This window comes from Helianthus annuus, chromosome 3 (assembly GCF_002127325.2).
Source record: "Helianthus annuus cultivar XRQ/B chromosome 3, HanXRQr2.0-SUNRISE, whole genome shotgun sequence".
Taxonomy (NCBI): domain Eukaryota; kingdom Viridiplantae; phylum Streptophyta; class Magnoliopsida; order Asterales; family Asteraceae; genus Helianthus; species Helianthus annuus.
The window spans coordinates 58,784,668-58,802,447 of record NC_035435.2 but is presented as its reverse complement, the minus strand read 5'-3'; the positions used below and the strand labels follow the sequence as shown (position 1 = coordinate 58,802,447).

At 36.3% G+C, this 17,780-nt stretch overlaps 1 protein-coding gene across 1 annotated transcript; it reads left to right on the top strand.

Annotated features, from left to right (window-relative positions):
* The first annotated feature begins 1,318 nt into the window (after positions 1-1,318).
* Positions 1,319-17,227, top strand: LOC110931757 (DNA ligase 1-like). Its single transcript, XM_022175138.1, has 4 exons — positions 1,319-1,361; positions 12,660-13,105; positions 14,072-14,317; positions 17,177-17,227. The coding sequence occupies exons 1-4, from the start codon at positions 1,319-1,321 to the stop codon at positions 17,225-17,227; spliced, it is 786 nt and encodes a 261-aa protein (XP_022030830.1).
* The last annotated feature ends 553 nt before the right edge of the window (positions 17,228-17,780 follow it).

Here is a 17,780-nt window from a genome sequence, read left to right as displayed (position 1 = left end):
AGTTGATTTGACGGGTTCCCATATCTAAAATTCGGGTGGTTTCGTAACCCGGGATGATATGTGTTCTAGTTCATATTATAATTTCTACCACCCCCACCTTGACCTTCAATAAAATTCACTTCTTCATATTTCCCTACACCTCCTTGGCAATTTTCGGCCGCATGCCCCAACTCATTACAAAGCGCACAAACCTCATAAATTTTATTCGAAGTTTGAACACTACCATCATCTACCACATGAACTTGTGGTCTCGTTATAACATGCCTTGCCCGTCTAGAAGATTGAGCCTTTCTTTTTGAAGTAACCGCCATTTGCTCTAAAAATTGCCAATCATCATGCTCAAAATTCGTACCGAATGTACCATTAGTGATTGACATTAAGTCACGTGCATCCTCCGAACTCAACCCTTCGTGAAAAGCGTTTAACAACTCTCAAAGTTGTATACCATGATGAGGGCAATTTTTCAACATCATGTTGAACCTTTCAAAAGCCTCATGAAACATCTCCCCCGGTTGTTGTTGAAAACTTCTCAAACTCCTTCTAGCATCATTTGTCTTTTGGGCCGTGTAGAATTCTTCTAAGAAAATTTGTTGCATGTCGGCCCATGTATAAATCGATGCGGAGGGCAAAGTATGAAACCACCTATTTGCTTTGCCTTCCAATGAAAATTGAAAGAGAACCAACTTAACATCATCCGACGAAAAACCTTGACCTCCAATAGTATTGCAAATGGAGTCGTATGTCTCCAAGTGAAAATAAGGTTCTTCCGTTGCTAACCCCTTAAACTTTGGAAAACTTTGGAGTGCGGTTGTTCTAGCCTCAAAAGTCCTTCCATCCGGGTGATGAGGAATCACTACCGGAGAAGGATTATTAGTGATAACCGGTCTAAAGTGAGCTTCAATACCCCGTACCGCCTCTCGATGATGTCTACGCGGAGCACCCAATGGTACTCTTGGTTGACCCATTTGCCCTTGCATAGGCCCTTGAGGTGCAAATGGTGGTTGAAATTTATGTTGTTGCATTGGAGGTTGTTGCACCGGCCTTTGGAATAGGTGATGTTGATATTGCGGCCGAACTTGTTGTAGAGGTGTTGGTCTTTGGATTTGTCGCCCATGTAGCCGAATTTGTTGTATCCCCGTTGGTGGCCTACCAATATCTTGAATTTGTTGCAATGGTTGACTTTGTTGACCCGCTCCTCCTTGAGGTCCCAAATTACCTCCATCACCCCCATAGTAAAAACCTTCTTCTTCGTATCCCCTAAAATCTTCTTCATACCCATCATCATAACCATCTGCTCCCATACCCGAAGATTGCACGAATGGAAGAGATGAATAGTGGAAACCCGATTGAATCGGTGGTCGGTATGTAAATATAGTATGGATAACGGTTGAACTTGGTGGTATTGGGTAGGTAGAGGATGATTGACCCGAAGCTGGAAAAAATGTGTAAGTGGTGGAATTGTTGTGGCCGGGCTAAAAGTAAAGGTAGGTTCAAATCGAGTAGTAATAGGTGATGTAGTGTTGGTTGGTGTAACATCATGTGGTGGTGTAAGATCGGTAGTGGAATTAGGCATGGTGGTATTTGGTGAAGGTTGTGTTGATGTAGGAATGAAAGTTGATGTTGTTTGACCCGTAGTGGGTGGAATTTGTGAGTTAGCCCTGATGTTTCTAGGTGTAATGGGTGAAGTGGGTGAACCAATAATCTAATTTTCTCGTAGTAAAACTCTGTTTTGATGCAAAGTTCTTTCAATTTCCGGATCAAACGATAGCAGTGATGACTTGTGAGAGCCCCTAGTATGCATACACCTGTAGTACCTACACACTAAACACAACCAGCGTAAACCCGAAAATAACAAACAAAACTACTAAATTAACACACATTGCGCACTACTCCCCGTCAATGGCGCCAAAATTTGACGTGATGTCATGGTCACAATCAAATTTAATCCAAATTACTACTAAATAGTTAGCGGTAAGTGGGTATCGAACATAGGGAGTTTGTGGAAAATGTGTTGATTCTATAGCTTTGCAATTTAACTACAATTAACCTAATGTGCATAAATTAAAGATCAAGAGTTTGGATTGTTTGGTTTAAAAACTAAATTATTAAGTAATTGCAAATCAAGATTGGATTGTAATTCAGATTAGGAGAACACTGACCATCTTAGGATTCAATTTCTTTTAATACTTGTGCAAAATTCCAACTAGAAAGAGTTACATAGACATAACTCATGTACAAACATTTGTTTTGATAAAAGGGAACAAAGTACTCGGATTATATTAACACGAGGTTGTTTCCCGATGATCAATCAATCAATATCCAACCCTAACCCTTCCCGTGATATCTCGATTGTCAACGACACCAAGAACGTACGATTTAGACTAGAATTGAAACATCAATCAACAAGCTACAATCAAATATTCATACACCATGATAATCAAAGCAAACACACAAAGTTATCATTCTAGAAATTAAGGAAAAACACACAAGAGTTGTAGAGAAACCTTCACCTAAGATGATCACCGAAAGTTTAGCCTAACATGGTTCGGTGAATCATCATTCCAACAAAATCAAAGTTCATACGAATCAAAATACAAACCGAAATGTTTAGAAATGTTCCCAATCACTTGCATAAGCATAATTCGCCCAAGAACTCCAGAGAAACGTTCCCAATGATGATAGATGTGAAAAGGCACTTGAAAACGGATTAAAAGAAGGCAGTTACACTTTTTGCGTCAGAGTCTACCGTAACTTACGGTAGCTACCATAAGTTACGGTAGCATTAAAACCTTTAAGTTGAGTCTGTACTGCCTTACGGTGGTCAAAAATTGTCAGTGTCTACCGTAAATTACGCTAGCTACCGTAATTTACGGTAGGCTTCAGCAAGCAATTTTGTTTTCTTCATAACTTTCTCGTTTCAACTCCGTTTTCTTCAACGTTTTCGCCTACGTTCTCGTAATTTCATCCTCTATCATGTTATCTTCTTAATTCTTCAATTCCAAAGTTTTATTTTTTTCATTTATTCTCCGTCTTTCAATCTCCAATCCAGTCGCGTCTATTCGAAGCTTTATTTCCATACTTTTAAGCTCCAAATGTACCTGAAACACAAGCAACCGTAGTTATCTAATTTAAGACAATTACATGATTAAATGAGGGATTAACTCGTCTTTTAACACACTTAAGGGTTGTCCCATGGACCACCCGTCAGTACTTGAAACTTGGGAATTTCCCATGTGTTTAATATTATAAAAGCGTGGTATTTTACTCTAATAAAATATTTCCTAACTACGGTCCGGATGTAAATTCCGCTGCCAAAATGCTAAACACCGATACCACTGAAACTGGCCGCAGCCGCCCGTTCCCGGGTAATTAGGGGACAGGGGTTGCGACAGAAGGTGGTATCAGAGTTAAGCCACTAATTCAGCCACAGAAATGTTCTGCTGACACCAAAATATTATTCAATATGTTAGGAAATAACCTACAGAATTTCATGTATACCTATATATTATTGTTGTGTGTTATTTGACTATTTATTAGTTTACAGTATGATCGACCAAGGACCTTCCGACGCCTACCGTCAGTTGTCCAGCTCACCTAGGAACGAAGGCACCTCTTCACAGCCTACCCTTTCAGGGTATTCAGCTGACAATGAAGACAGGATATTCGTGTTCAAGGCTCAATCTGAAGAGCCATTCCCTCCTAAGAAGAGAGGATGGTTCAGCAGAGACGCGCATGAACGTAGGAAGAGGATGAAAAAGTTACAATAGCAGCGAGCTTTAGCTCGCTAAGAGACAAACAGATGCCCACACCCAGGATATGCTCAATAGGAGTCTAGCAAATTTCCATATCTTAGCAATTACAGCTGCAGACCCTAATCTAGAGTAACTCATAGCACCCTAGCCCTTACCACTGTTTCCCACACAACCAATGGAAATTGAAAACAACCCAGAAAACCAAATCACAATGCCTGACCTTGACCCAGCTGAGATACCTAGAATACCAACACCCAATCCCATAGACCCTGACTACGACCCGTGGTTTGACGACCATAGGGATTACCAGCAACGCTACCCAATACTAGAAGACGAACCCATGCCAAACCTAGCAGCCTACCCAGACTTGGACCCTCTAGATCCCTATTATGATAATGACCAATACATCAGGGAAATTCTAGAGAATCCTTACCCTTACCAAGAACCCATGCCCCAGTTCCCAAACCCAGTACCAGCCCCTGCACCTCCAATGAGTGCAGAAAATGTGCAAGAACTCCGAACCTTTGGTGAGGAGATTTTAGAAGGAAGCGAGAGGATGAGGCAAATAGGAGAACGACTTGTCTGGAAGTATGACGAGTGTAATATGGAGTTCTGGATGAACCCATACCAGTGATAGAAATAACAATAATAATAATAATAATAATAATAATAATAATAATAATAATAATAATAATAATAATAATAATAATAATAATAATAAAATATTAATAATATATAATATGTGTGTAAGTTTGAAAAAAAATATAATATCTAGACAATAGCTACAGATGCCTAATAGTATTGTAATTTCAATTTCAGTTGTATTGTAATATATATGGATGCATAGTATAAAATAGAGTAAGTCGCAATGTTCGACGATTTTGATCAATATGCGTGTTGTGTGACCGTTTGCATTAAATATTATCTTGTGATATTAATACGTGGTAAATGTCTAAATTCAGATGGACAATGAAGTGAACCAGGAAAACTAGAATAACAATAATAATGGAAACCAAGTGGATAATAGTGCAATCCAACATATAGTGGCACAAGGGATTATAGACGCAATGCCCTATATTATTAAAACGGTTAAGGAAGCAGATAATAAAAGTAATCATGGCAGTAAACGACCTACCGAACCTGAACACAGCGTAAACAATGGACCCATACTTCAAGTGCCCATTCCCAAAAGAAGAAGAACCATGTCTTATGGTTGTTCTTATAAAGATTTTGGGTCTTGTAAACCAATGGAATTCTCGGGCCATGAAGGGGCCGTTGCAGCTCTACGCTGGATAGAAAAAGACTGAGGCAGTCTTAAAAATAAGGAAGTGCGTGGAAGAGGATAAGATAATGTTTGCCTCCAATCTGTTTAAGAACTCAGCCTTAGAATGGTGGAACTCTATCCTCCAATCCAGGGGAAGTGACAGGGTGTATAATATGGAATGGGAGGAATTTAAAAACATGGTAGAAAGGAAATTCTGCCCTCCCAATGAAAAGGAACAAATAGCAAATAAGTTCCTAAACCTTAGAATGACTGGAGTAGATAGTAAGGGTTACACTACATTATTTTTCGAATATGCTAGAATAGTGCCATCCCTTGCATTACCTGAACCAGTATTAATCTCCCGTTACATCTGGGGATTAATTAGTGAGATGAGGCATGTAGTCAAGGCGGCTAGACCTCAAACTATAGAAGAAGCTGTAGAACTAGCAAACACCTTGACTGATGAATTAGTGCGTACACGAGAAGAAGACCAGATGAGAAACCTAGCTCAAAGGCTTACCCAAGAATTTCGTTATGGAAATTCCATCTGTGGGAAAAATGTAGGTTCTACCTCTGCACCTTATTGCAGGGCCTGCAAGAAGAAGCATTCAGGAAGATGCTCCACCTATTGTAATTTCTTCAAGATACTAGGACACAAGGAGGAAGATTGTAGGAAGAAACCTAATAATGGAATGTACTTCAACCGTGGAGAAAAGGGTCACATCAAACCGAACTGTCCGAAACTAGCTCCAGCCATGGGCAAATGCTAGAGCATTTGTTCTGACTGCAGAAGATGCAAAGATGATCCCGGATATGATCGCCGGTACGTTTTTAGTTAATGATGTTTTTGCTAAAGTATTATTTGACTCTGGTACAAACCAAAGTTTTATTAATACTTCATTTTGCAAACTTCTCAATCAACCATTAACTAAACTCCCACAAGAATGTCTAGTAGAGACAGCAAATGGGGAAACCAATAAGATTTCTGAAATCTTGCAGGGAGCAAGAATAGAATTTTAAATCAAAGTTTTATTGCAAATCTTTACCCAATGAGTCTAGCTGGATTTGATGTTGTGTTAGGAATGGATTGGTTAATAGCCAATAAAGCCAGTATTTTATGTGATCAAAAATCGATCCAAGTAAATTCACCAAAGGGTGAAAAGATCACAATTAAGGGAGATAAACCATTTAGATCCACAAAATTCATCTCTGTGATGAAAACAACAAGTTATATAAGAAAAGGATCATCAGTGTATTTGATTTCCATAATCACTAATACTAAAGGAAAAGAATTGAAAGATATTCAAGTAGTATCCCAGTTTCCAGATGTGTTTCCAGAAGAATTACCAGGACTACCTCCAGACAGGGAAGTTGAATTCAGAATTCACCTACTAGCAGGAACAGCACCAATTGCCAAAGCACCTTATCGTTTGGCACCCGGAAAAATGCAGGAACTAAAGAAGCACCTAGACGACTTGTTGGAAAAAGGATTCATACAGCCAAGTTCATCGCCATGGGGAGCGCCGATTTTATTCTTCAAAAAGAAGGACGGGTCAATGCGTATGTGCATTGATTGCCGTGAATTGAACAAGGTCATGATTAAAAATCGGTATCCATTACCAAGAATCGATGATTTGTTCAATCAATTGCAAGGAGCTCAATTTTTCTCTAAGATCAATTTACGTTCAGGATATCATCAATTAAAGGTACAGGAAGAGGACATTCCTAAGACCGCTTTTAGGACAAGGTATGGCCATTATGAATTTATTGTCATGCCATTTGGTCTAACCAATGCCCCAGCCGCATTTATGGACATGATGAACCGAATATGTAAGCCATATTTGGATAAATTCATAATTGTCTTTATAGATGATATTCTCATTTACTCTAAGAGTATAGAGGAACATGCAAAGCATCTGCACGCACTTCTAAGTTTATTGAGAAAAGAAAAGCTTTATGCAAAGTTTTCGAAGTGCGAGTTTTGGTTAGAACAAGTACAGTTTCTTGGACATCTAGTCAATCATGAAGGAATTCATGTGGATCCCACCAAGATCGAGGCGATTACTAAATGGAAAACCCTTGAGTCACCAACCAAGGTTAGAAGTTTCTTAGGATTAGCCGGTTATTATAGAAGATTTATTCGAGATTTTTCTAGAATAGCCATTCGCTTAACTAAGCTAACCTGTAAATCTGTTAAGTTTGAATGGGGACCAAAACAAGAAGAAGCCTTTAGAATTCTTAAGCAAAGATTAACCAACGCACCCATACTAGCGTTACCAGAAGGAACTGAAGACTTTGTAGTCTATTGTAACGCTTCTAAGTTAGGTTATGGATATGTGTTGATGCAGCGCCAAAAGGTTATAGCCTACGCCTCTAGACAACTTAAGAATCATGAAGAGAATTATTCCACCCATGATTTAGAATTAGGAGCTATAATTTTTGCCCTGAAAATTTGGAGACATTACCTTTACGGTAGTAAGCTTACCATTTTCACAGATCATAAGAGTTTAAGGTATGTTTTCAGGCAAAAGGAGTTAAATATCCAGTATCTTGTAGGATAGAAATACTTAGTGATTATGATTGTAATATCCACACGTGTGCATTATGTAATTAATAGATAATCACCAGGAAATCCTAAAGGAAAACCCTAAGACAACAATGTGAGTAATCCTCCTTTTTGCAAACTGTTTTTACAAAACCTCAAATGATTTACATTATATTAAACAGTGATTGAGTATTTGTATTCTACAATTATCGTCGGTATGTTGGGGTTTGGTATACAAAATTTATTACTACATTGTGAGTAGTAACATGACCACAAGTCGGGTTGATAGTACCGTGGGTGGTAATTAAAGTAGATGGAAACAAATGTAATTGCGAGATCGCCCTCAATACTGTAAAACGGTTTTACATGTCTTGATTAAACTAGCATTCACTCACCAGTATTCCCATTGACAAAATGTTTTTAAACGCGTTTCAGGTAACAAAATGTGAAAGCCAAATAGAAGCCAGCTGGACAGCACTAAAGGCTTGGAAAACTGGCTATAAAGTTACCTAAAATAAAGAGATGTTTAATTTAAATAAAATCGGGTTTATCCCTATGAAAATGTGTGTACTTGAAACTTGGGAATTTCCCAGGTGTTTAATATTATAAAAGCGTGGTATTTTACTCTGATAAAATATTTCCTAACTACGGTCCTGATGTAAATTCCGCTGCCAAAATGCTAAACACCGATACCACTGAAACTGGCCGCGGCCGCCCGTTCCTGGGTAATTAGGGGACGCGGGTTGTGACATAAGAGAAATTACTTATTTGGACATAACATGTCTTTTTATTAGTGCATTATGTGTCTATCGCCTCCGTCAATCTAGTCCGTAGCAGAAACCGAAAAATTCTAAGCTTTTAGTGTTATATTTTAATAGAAAAGGTAAGGTGGCATTATTGTAAATAAGGTAAACTACCTTATAAACCTTGTGCCTATAAATAGGGAGCTATAGTGTTAGACATAAGACTTTTTGCTCATTTGACATTTTAGGGAAAGAAGCTTAGAGAGAGAAAGTCTAAAGAGAGAAAGTCTAAAGAGAGAAAGTTCTCCACGTGATTCTCGGTGCATTGTACTCGTCATATCATTCTATAGAATCACGTTATTAGTACGTTCTTGTGTGTTTGGTCACGCACGTTCACGGATTCCGCACATCGAACGTGTTGTTACGCAATCGTTTGGTGTCAAAACCGATCCTTCAAGTGGTATCAGAGCAGGAGCTCGATTGCACTGATCAAACACATAGATTCGTACCAGATTTCATTGATTTCAAATCCGAATTTCATCTATTTCTTCATTTTTTTCATTTTTATCACGTTTTTCACTGAAAATCATCAAATTGAACGGGTTTTTACGGTCGAAAATTCATGATTTTTTAATATGTTGTGCGAAAACACCTGATCTATAACCCTACCAAGTTTCAGATCCTAATTCCTAGCCGTTTAGGAGAAATCTGAGTTTTTAGGTCCGATTTTGAGTAAAAAATCTGATTCCGCTTGAAAGTTCACTTTGACTCCGCTTGAAAAAGCATATTTTGCTTGAAATTGTCACCTTATTTCGCTTGAAAAAACTGTTTCCGCTCGAAATTGTCTATGTTAGTTCAAGCGAAATCATATTCCGCTCCAAAATCGATGATTCCGCTTGAAAGTTCACTAATTCCGCTTGAATCTGCATTGTTATTTCAAACGGAATCAGATTCCGCTTCAAAAGTTGTTTCCGCTTGAGCAAGTATTCCGCTTGAAAAGGCATATTCTCGTGTGAAATCATAATTCAGTTCACGTGATCAGTATGAACGGCCCAATAGATTAATCTTGTGAACCACAATTGTCGGCCATTATATGTGAAAGCGTGTGAATGTATTTTGTGTCTTGAAAAGATCATCATTTCATTTGAAACATCTCGTGAATCAAAAGTGTCAGATTACTACTAAATCGGCCCAATCAAAATAATAGAAACATAGTCAGTTTGCATGTGTTATTTGATAAGTCTTGAATAAAATCAAATGAAAAGTGTAAGCCCATGTGAATACTCATTAAAGGTCCAATTAAAATTCATATCTAAAAGTCATTGTCGGCAATTTTTAAACAACCCATAAGCTTGACTGAATAAAATTGATTGGCCCAATTAGATTGTTTGAGTGTTCAGAATTGCTTTAAGAGTTTGTCGGGCATTTAATAAGTGATCTGATAAAGTGATATTTGCATGTGATCATTAAGTGTGTTTGTCGGATACTGTTAAAGAATCAAAGTTGTTGTCCCAATTAAAAGAAGACTGCCCAATTGTATTTGGGTTAAAATTGCAACAGTTGTCACGTGAATTGTCTGGCCCAAGATAAAACTCATAATATCGGCACATGTGATTCATATTTGTACAAAATAGTCATCGGCCCAATAGGATTGTTAAGAGAATTATACTTGTCGGCCACATTGTTGTCGGTTTAGTGGATTAATCGGTCTAATCAAGTGAAAGGGTTATCAGACCCATTTAATACATCTTATGAACAAAGTGACAGATTGATTATCCATTAAAACTAGTTGGACATTTCAAACATCACGTAAAAGAAGGTTGAATTGTGTGTCAAAGCCTAGTTGATCGGCCCAATCATACTTTCAAAAGAAATATAGTTCAAGTGATTGAATCAGTGGGCTCAGTTCATTGTTGTTGACGGGCCATGTGTGGGAACTAAACAGAGAATATTGATCAAGCCCATTCATTTAGAGATTTCATCCGAACAACAGAGAATATTGATCAAGCCCATTCGTGTCGAAGATTTGCGGACAAATGTTGTTCGGATGAAATCTCTAAATGAATGGGCTTGATCAATATTCTCTGTTTAGTTCCCACACATGGCCCGTCAACAACAATGAACTGAGCCCACTGATTCAATCACTTAGAACTATATTTCTTTTGAAAGTATGATTGGGCCGATCAACTAGGCTTTGACACACAATTCAACCTTCTTTTACGTGATGTTTGAAATGTCCAACTAGTTTTAATGGATAATCAATCTGTCACTTTGTTCATAAGATGTATTAAATGGGTCTGATAACCCTTTCACTTGATTAGACCGATTAATCCACTAAACCGACAACAATGTGGCCGACAAGTATAATTCTCTTAACAATCCTATTGGGCCGATGACTATTTTGTACAAATATGAATCACATGTGCCGATATTATGAGTTTTATCTTGGGCCAGACAATTCACGTGACAACTGTTGCAATTTTAACCCAAATACAATTGGGCAGTCTTCTTTTAATTGGGACAACAACTTTGATTCTTTAACAGTATCCGACAAACACACTTAATGATCACATGCAAATATCACTTTATCAGATCACTTATTAAATGCCCGACAAACTCTTAAAGCAATTCTGAACACTCAAACAATCTAATTGGGCCAATCAATTTTATTCAGTCAAGCATATGGGTTGTTTAAAAATTGCCGACAATGACTTTTAGATATGAATTTTAATTGGACCTTTAATGAGTATTCATATGGGCTTACACTTTTCATTTGATTTTATTCAAGACTTATCAAATAACACATGCAAACTGACTATGTTTCTATTATTTTGATTGGGCCGATTTAGTAGTAATCTGACACTTTTGATTCACGAGATGTTTCAAATGAAATGATGATCTTTTCAAGACACAAAATACATTCACACGCTTTCACATATAGGGTAAAGTTCTTGTACAAATAATCTTAACATACTAAACATACAAATTGAAGGAAAACTCAAAAAGATAAGGTGGCATTTTTGTAATTATCAATAACTATCAAAGTTACTCTACAAATATACCTAAAAAAACCTAACCACTCCCCCCACCCCCAAAAAAACCTAAACCCCCCACCCCCCAAAAACCTAAAAAAAACCTAACCCCCCCCCCCCACCCCACAAAAACCTAAAAAAACCTAACCCCCCCCCCCACCCCCAAAAACCTAAAAAAACCTAACCCCCCCCCCCACCCCCAAAAACCTAAAAAAAAACCTAACCCCCCCCCCCACCCAAGCTAAAATGCTAAAAACTAAACCCCCAAAAAACCTAAAAAAATCTAAAAAAATAAAAAAAAACACACAAATTATTTTATTTTATTTTTTTAACATTTTTTATTAAAAATCGCTACTTTTTGTAGCAGCAAAAAAAAAAAAATTTTTTTTTTTGCTTACGAAATGTAGCGATTTTTTAATAAAAAATGTTAAAAAAAAATTGTGTTTTTTTAGGTATTTTTGGTTGTAACTTTGATAGTTGGTGGTAATTACAAAAATGCCACCTTGTCTTTTTGGGTTTTCCTTCAATTTGTATGTTTAGTATGTTAAGATTATTTGTATTTGATCTTTTGCCTTCACATATAATGGCCGACAATTGTGGTTCACAAGATTAATCTATTGGGCCGTTCATACTGATCACGTGAACTGAATTATGATTTCACACGAGAATATGCCTTTTCAAGCGGAATACTTGCTCAAGCGGAAACAACTTTTGAAGCGGAATCTGATTCCGTTTGAAATAACAATGCAGATTCAAGCGGAATTAGTGAACTTTCAAGCGGAATCAGCGATTTTGGAGCGGAATATGATTTCGCTTGAACTAACATAGACAATTTCGAGCGGAAACAGTTTTTTCAAGCGAAATAAGGTGACAATTTCAAGCAAAATATGCTTTTTCAAGCGGAATCAAAGTGAACTTTCAAGCGGAATCAGATTTTTTACTCAAAATCGGACCTAAAAACTCAGATTTCTCCTAAACGGCTAGGAATTAGGATCTGAAACTTGGTAGGGTTATAGATCAGGTGTTTTCGCACAACATATTAAAAAATTTAGATTGATTACACCGTCACACTTTTACGTACTCAGTTCGTTTAAACTGATCGTTTGTTTGGTTATCTTGTAGGTTATTTCGTTTGGGAAGAAATTTTGCTTGAGGACGAATTCCGTTTTAAAGATTGATTTCATTTGAAAGTGTCTAATATTGTGAAAAGTGTTACCAAAACATGGATAGTGATGATGAATTTGGAAGTTCCTTTGAAGATGATATTTTTAACAAATGTTATTTTTTCTAACAAAAGTAACTTTTCAATTTCAAACAAAACAGTTTCAATAAAGAAGGATCCAGAAAAAGTTATAGACAAAACTGAAAAGAATTTAGAAGTTGGTTCTGAAAAAGATGAAAAAGTTTCAGAAGCTGTTTCAGAAAGAGCTCCAATTTTTGATCATTCATATTCATCTGAAGAAGAGTTTAATGATGATAGCAAAGAATTTGAAAAACTTGAGTTTTATAAACAGTTATATTCGTCTGAAATGGTTAATGAATCTTTTGCAGAACAAATTGACAAGCTCCAGAATAAACTTGCTGCGAATAAGAAGAATCAAAAGAATGGTGAAGATAAAGAACAAAGTACATCAACAAATGAAATTTCAAGTTCTGAACCAGTGTACTCAGAAGTCAAAGAAGAAAAAGTTATGATGACTGAAGAAGTTGAAGAAGTAATTTCCGAGAAAGAAGAATCCAAGAAGAATGGATCTTCAAGTTCTGAAATTGTGTGCTCAAAGTGTGATAAATCAAGAGCAGACAATGTCAAACTCTTGAAGGATGTGGAGAGTTTGACATTGGAAAACAAAAATTTAAAAGAAAAAGAAAAAGATTTTCTAAATAAAATATAAATTTTAGAAAATGAAAAGTTGGAAATTGAAAAAGATTTTGAGAATAAGCTAAACACTTTAGAACATGAAGAAGTGTTTTGAGCAAAATTAGAAAATAAAGTTTCAAAAGAAAGAGAAAAGGTTTTTGAAAATCGAATAAAAGTTCTAGAAAATGAAAATTCTGTTTTAGAGAAAAATAAAGTTGAAAATGAAAAGACAATCAAGTCTCATCTTGAGAAAATATCTCAGCTTGAAAATGAAGCTGAGAATGTAAGAAATAAAATTGATGAGCTTGAAAGGAAATTGAAAGGTTTTGTGACCTCATCAGAGTTTTTGAATCATCCTTGTCCAAAACCGATCAATGTTGTTCCAATAAGTGATAATGTCACAAATTTTGACGAAGGCAAAATTGAAGATTGTGATGATAAATCTGATGATGAGAAAGAAAAAGAAGAAAAAAGAAAAATATTTTTGGAATTAAAAGAAAATTTTAAAAATATTGTTTTGCAATCTACTGAAATAGGTGAATGCTCAAAGCAAAAACCTGTTAAGAAGAATGTAGAACAAAAACAAAAAGTTAAAAATTTGAAAAATTTTAAAAATGAAAATAAAAGCTCATCAGATCAGTCATCCAATCATTGTGAAAAACCACAAAAATTTAAAAAACAAAACTTACAAACAGTAGGTAATGAGTGGTGCAGGTTTGACCACAGTGCTCAAATGCCAAATCAAGGATACAAGAGGAGACATGAGTACCACAAGGCAAATCAATGCTATGATCTAAGTGTGTGGTATGAAAATGGTGTGTGGTATGAAAGTGAGGGAAGGTATGATAACAGAGTGTGTTACTCATGTGGTTATCAGGGACACATTGCTGTTAACTGCCAAACTCAAAGTTTTGATTCAAGAAAATGCTATAATTGTGAAATCAAAGGTCACATTGCCATAGATTGCCCAATGAGATCAAAGGAAAGATCGAGGGCTAAATCTCAGAAAATGGTGAAGAACTCAGTTGAAATCAAAGAAAAGCCCAAAGAAAAGAAACAAAAGAAACAAAAAGTGAAACTTTCACAAGGGCATAAAGACAAATTGAGAAAGAAAAGAAAGAAAGTAAGGGAGTATCTTGAAAGGATTTTGTCCTCGGATACAACTGGTAATCCGAGAAAAAGTTCTGATGAATTGCTTTCCTCAACTGCAAAGGCAAGCAAAACGAATTCATCAGATGCAAACCTGAGGACAAAAGGGGTGATAAAGAAAGAAAAATTAACTAATCAAACCAACGAAAAATCAAAGAAAGTTAATTTTTCAGACAAAGCCTTTATCAAAGTGTTTAAGTATAACAAAGATTGCGAAAAATCATGCACGTCACGAGTTGAAAAATTTGGAAAGCTTAAACATTGTAGAGATTGGGTTCCAATAAAGAATGGTGATGAATTTATTTCTGAGAAAACAAAAGAGCCATCTTCTGGCGATGAATTTGACTTGTCAAAGTCAAAAGAGCCACGTTCTGGAAATGATTCTGACTCGTCAAAGTCAGAGGAGCCACAATCAGGCAATGAATCTGACTTGATAAAATCAAAGGAGCCAAAAATTGAGGTAAAAACTGTCAAACCCAAGAATGGTCAGGCTTGGGTAGATCTTTTCAAATGAAAAACCTGACTTGCCGGAACTCCCAGGTTGGTAAGTGTGGAGTAGGAATCGGCATCTTTCTTGAGAAATTCACATGTTGGTAACTGTGATATTTAGAATTACAAAAGACTAATCAAGGACATTAAGTTGTACTTGATTTATCTTTCCGACAAGTGGTTAAAGGAGAACAATGTGATGAAAGAACCCCAAATTTGTGAAAAGACAAACAAAACTAATTTTCCAGAAAAACAATTTTGATTAAAACAAACTTAAGTGTTTTGAAATCATAATGGGAAAATAGTTTGTTTTCAGGGGGAGTTTTGATTGTTTATGCCAAGTGAATGCCGAATTGAAGTGATTTGATATCAGTTTGTCACGTTTCTTGTACAGTTTGTTTTCAAATTTTCCTTGAAAATAAAAATTGAAACATATTTTGATTTTAGGGGGAAAAGAATTTTAAAAAAATTAGAAAATTTGAAAAAGCCAAAAACATTGAAAAAGCAAAAATGAGTTTTGTTGTGAATAAGAGGAAATGATAGTACATCAGTGGACTATCACAGCATGCTAAATAAATGAAATGTCAAATGTGATAAACGGTCTCACTAATGATGTGACGATAGGCTCAGCTAGACTAGCAGATTTGCGATCACGATACAAACTAAATGAAAAAGCCTAGTTCTAGTGGGAAACATGGTTGAAAGCATAGTACTTAGTTTTGTCCTTCGTGATTGTGTACCTACTCAGTAATCGCTGAATGCTAAAAGAGCATAAAAACCGGTCAGTTTGTGAACTTTCACAACTTGCTGAAAAATTCGCTGTGATTGTGCATTTTATTTTGCAAAGATTTAAACTTGTTTTATTTCTTTATTTTGTTTAAGCATTGGACATCCTCTACGTATACGTGAGTATCGAACTGGATGTTATTGCCTAAACGTTCTGCTTTATTTTCTTTGGTGTTTCGTTTAAGCTTTGGATCACCTCTGCGTATACGGGAGTATCGACCTGGTGGTTAAAGCCTAAACAACTTCAACTTGTTTTATTTTCTTATTTTGTTTAAACATTGGACTTTCTCTGCGTATCGAAAGATCGACCTGATTGTTAATGTTTAAACATTCTGCTTTATTTTCGCACATATCACAGTTGATAAAAGTTTAAAGGTATTACTTGAGTCAATGTATTGCATGATGAGGGGATATGATGAGATCGTGGGGTCCATAAGAATTTAGTGAAAAATTAATATACCTTAACGTATCAGTAAGCATTTCAAAAGTTTTTAGATTGAGTTTAAGAGGACAACTATATCGTCAATCTATGTGAATCGTTTAGAACTTAAAATGATTAAAGCTTAACGGTGCTAGTGATTTGTCTCATAAACTGATATGATCCTCTTACACAAACTCACAAAAATATTGTCTGTATATATTTCTTTACTATATTTCATTCAAAAACAAAAATACAAAAAGATTTTCGGAGTGTTTTAGCATAAAATTTTGAAAATTCAAAAAGATTTTCGACAACTGATGTTGAAGAGCTGATATTCAAAATTCTGAGTGCTAAACATGATGAACTACATTGGATTGGGAGAATATGTTGAAAACTTTGAATGTTATATACAAATGTTTTGAAAGATTGTGTGCTTAGTTAATCAAGGTCATTCATTTGAACTTGATGTAACTATACAGATTGATGAATGCATGATTTCTACCAGTAAGTTTCTTAAATCTAAGTATTATAAATTTGTTAAACTTATGTTGAAGTAGAGGATGTGCAGGTTAACCAGGTTTCAAATCCTGAACAGATGCAGAATAGAGCCAGGAATTGATCCTGAACTTGTGAACCTGTGAAAGCCATACTACGATCTCGACAGCTTAGTCTAAGGGGGAGTCTGAAGACAAGCTCAATGCAAGGGGGAGCATGCATTCAAGGAACTAGGTAATTATCCTGAAGGAGCTTGTATACGGAAAAGCCAGGCGTCGATCCTAAAAGCACGGAAGCTTGACGAAAGGGGGAGCCTGAAGAAAGAGACTACCGAGAGGGGGAGCAACTGAAGCTAAAGACAGATCCATGGGGATTCTGTTCGTGAAAGAGAAAAGACAAGACGCTACGAGATTGACTACGGCAATATCCAAGGGGGAGTCTGTTAGTGCATTATGTGTCGCTCGCCTCCGTCAATCTAGTCCGTAGCAGAAACCGAAGAATTCTAAGCTTTTAGTGTTATATTTTAATAGAAAAGGCAAGGTTGCATTATTGTAATAAGGTGAACTACCTTATAAACCTTGTGCCTATAAATAGGGAGCTATAGTGTAAGACATAAGACTTTTTGCTCATTTGACATTTTAGGGAGAGAAGCTTAGAGAGAGAAAGTCTAGAGAGAGAAAGTTCTCCACGTGATTCTCGGTGCATTGTACTCGTCATATCATTCTATAGAATCACGTTATTAGTACGTTCTTGTGTGTTCGGTCACGCACATTCGTGGATTCCGCACGTCGAACGTGTTATTACGCAATCGTTTGGTGTCAAAACCGATCCTTCAGTTTTTAAAATTCCATTTATACACAAGTTCACATACCTCACGGGAGATCACTCAACACTCGGCCGAAGATGTAGTTTTGTGAAACACTCGAGACCGGCATGGAACTTATTTCTACCATATGCTTGCCAAGCAATCGATCCTCCTCCTTTTTAACTATAAACCTTTGTAAATATCAAGAGGAATTGGGGAAGGGTTAGGCTTGGGTTAAAGGTAGGTGGTTTTGGGTTACTGGTTAGTAAAAAGGGCTAAAAGCGTAAAAATCGTCGGTCGTCGTAAAACTTTTTGTTTTTGTGATTTTTATTCAAACTAAACACTTTCAAACAAAGTTTCTTTGAGGAACTTGTTTGTTTATTGCTAGACTTCATTTTTTTTATAAGGAATTGTCACAAGAAAACCGAGCTTTTTACTAAA

Excerpts from the sequence above, each read along its gene's own strand:
- LOC110931757 (XM_022175138.1), top strand. The coding sequence starts at position 1,319 with ATGGAAGAGATGAATAGTGGAAACCCGATTGAATCGGTGGTCG. Across the intron at positions 13,106-14,071 it reads GATCTTCAAGTTCTGAAATT|GGACACATTGCTGTTAACTG; the intron begins GTGTGCTCAAAG and ends TGTGGTTATCAG. Across the intron at positions 14,318-17,176 it reads TGAGAAAGAAAAGAAAGAAA|GGAGAGAAGCTTAGAGAGAG; the intron begins GTAAGGGAGTAT and ends TTGACATTTTAG.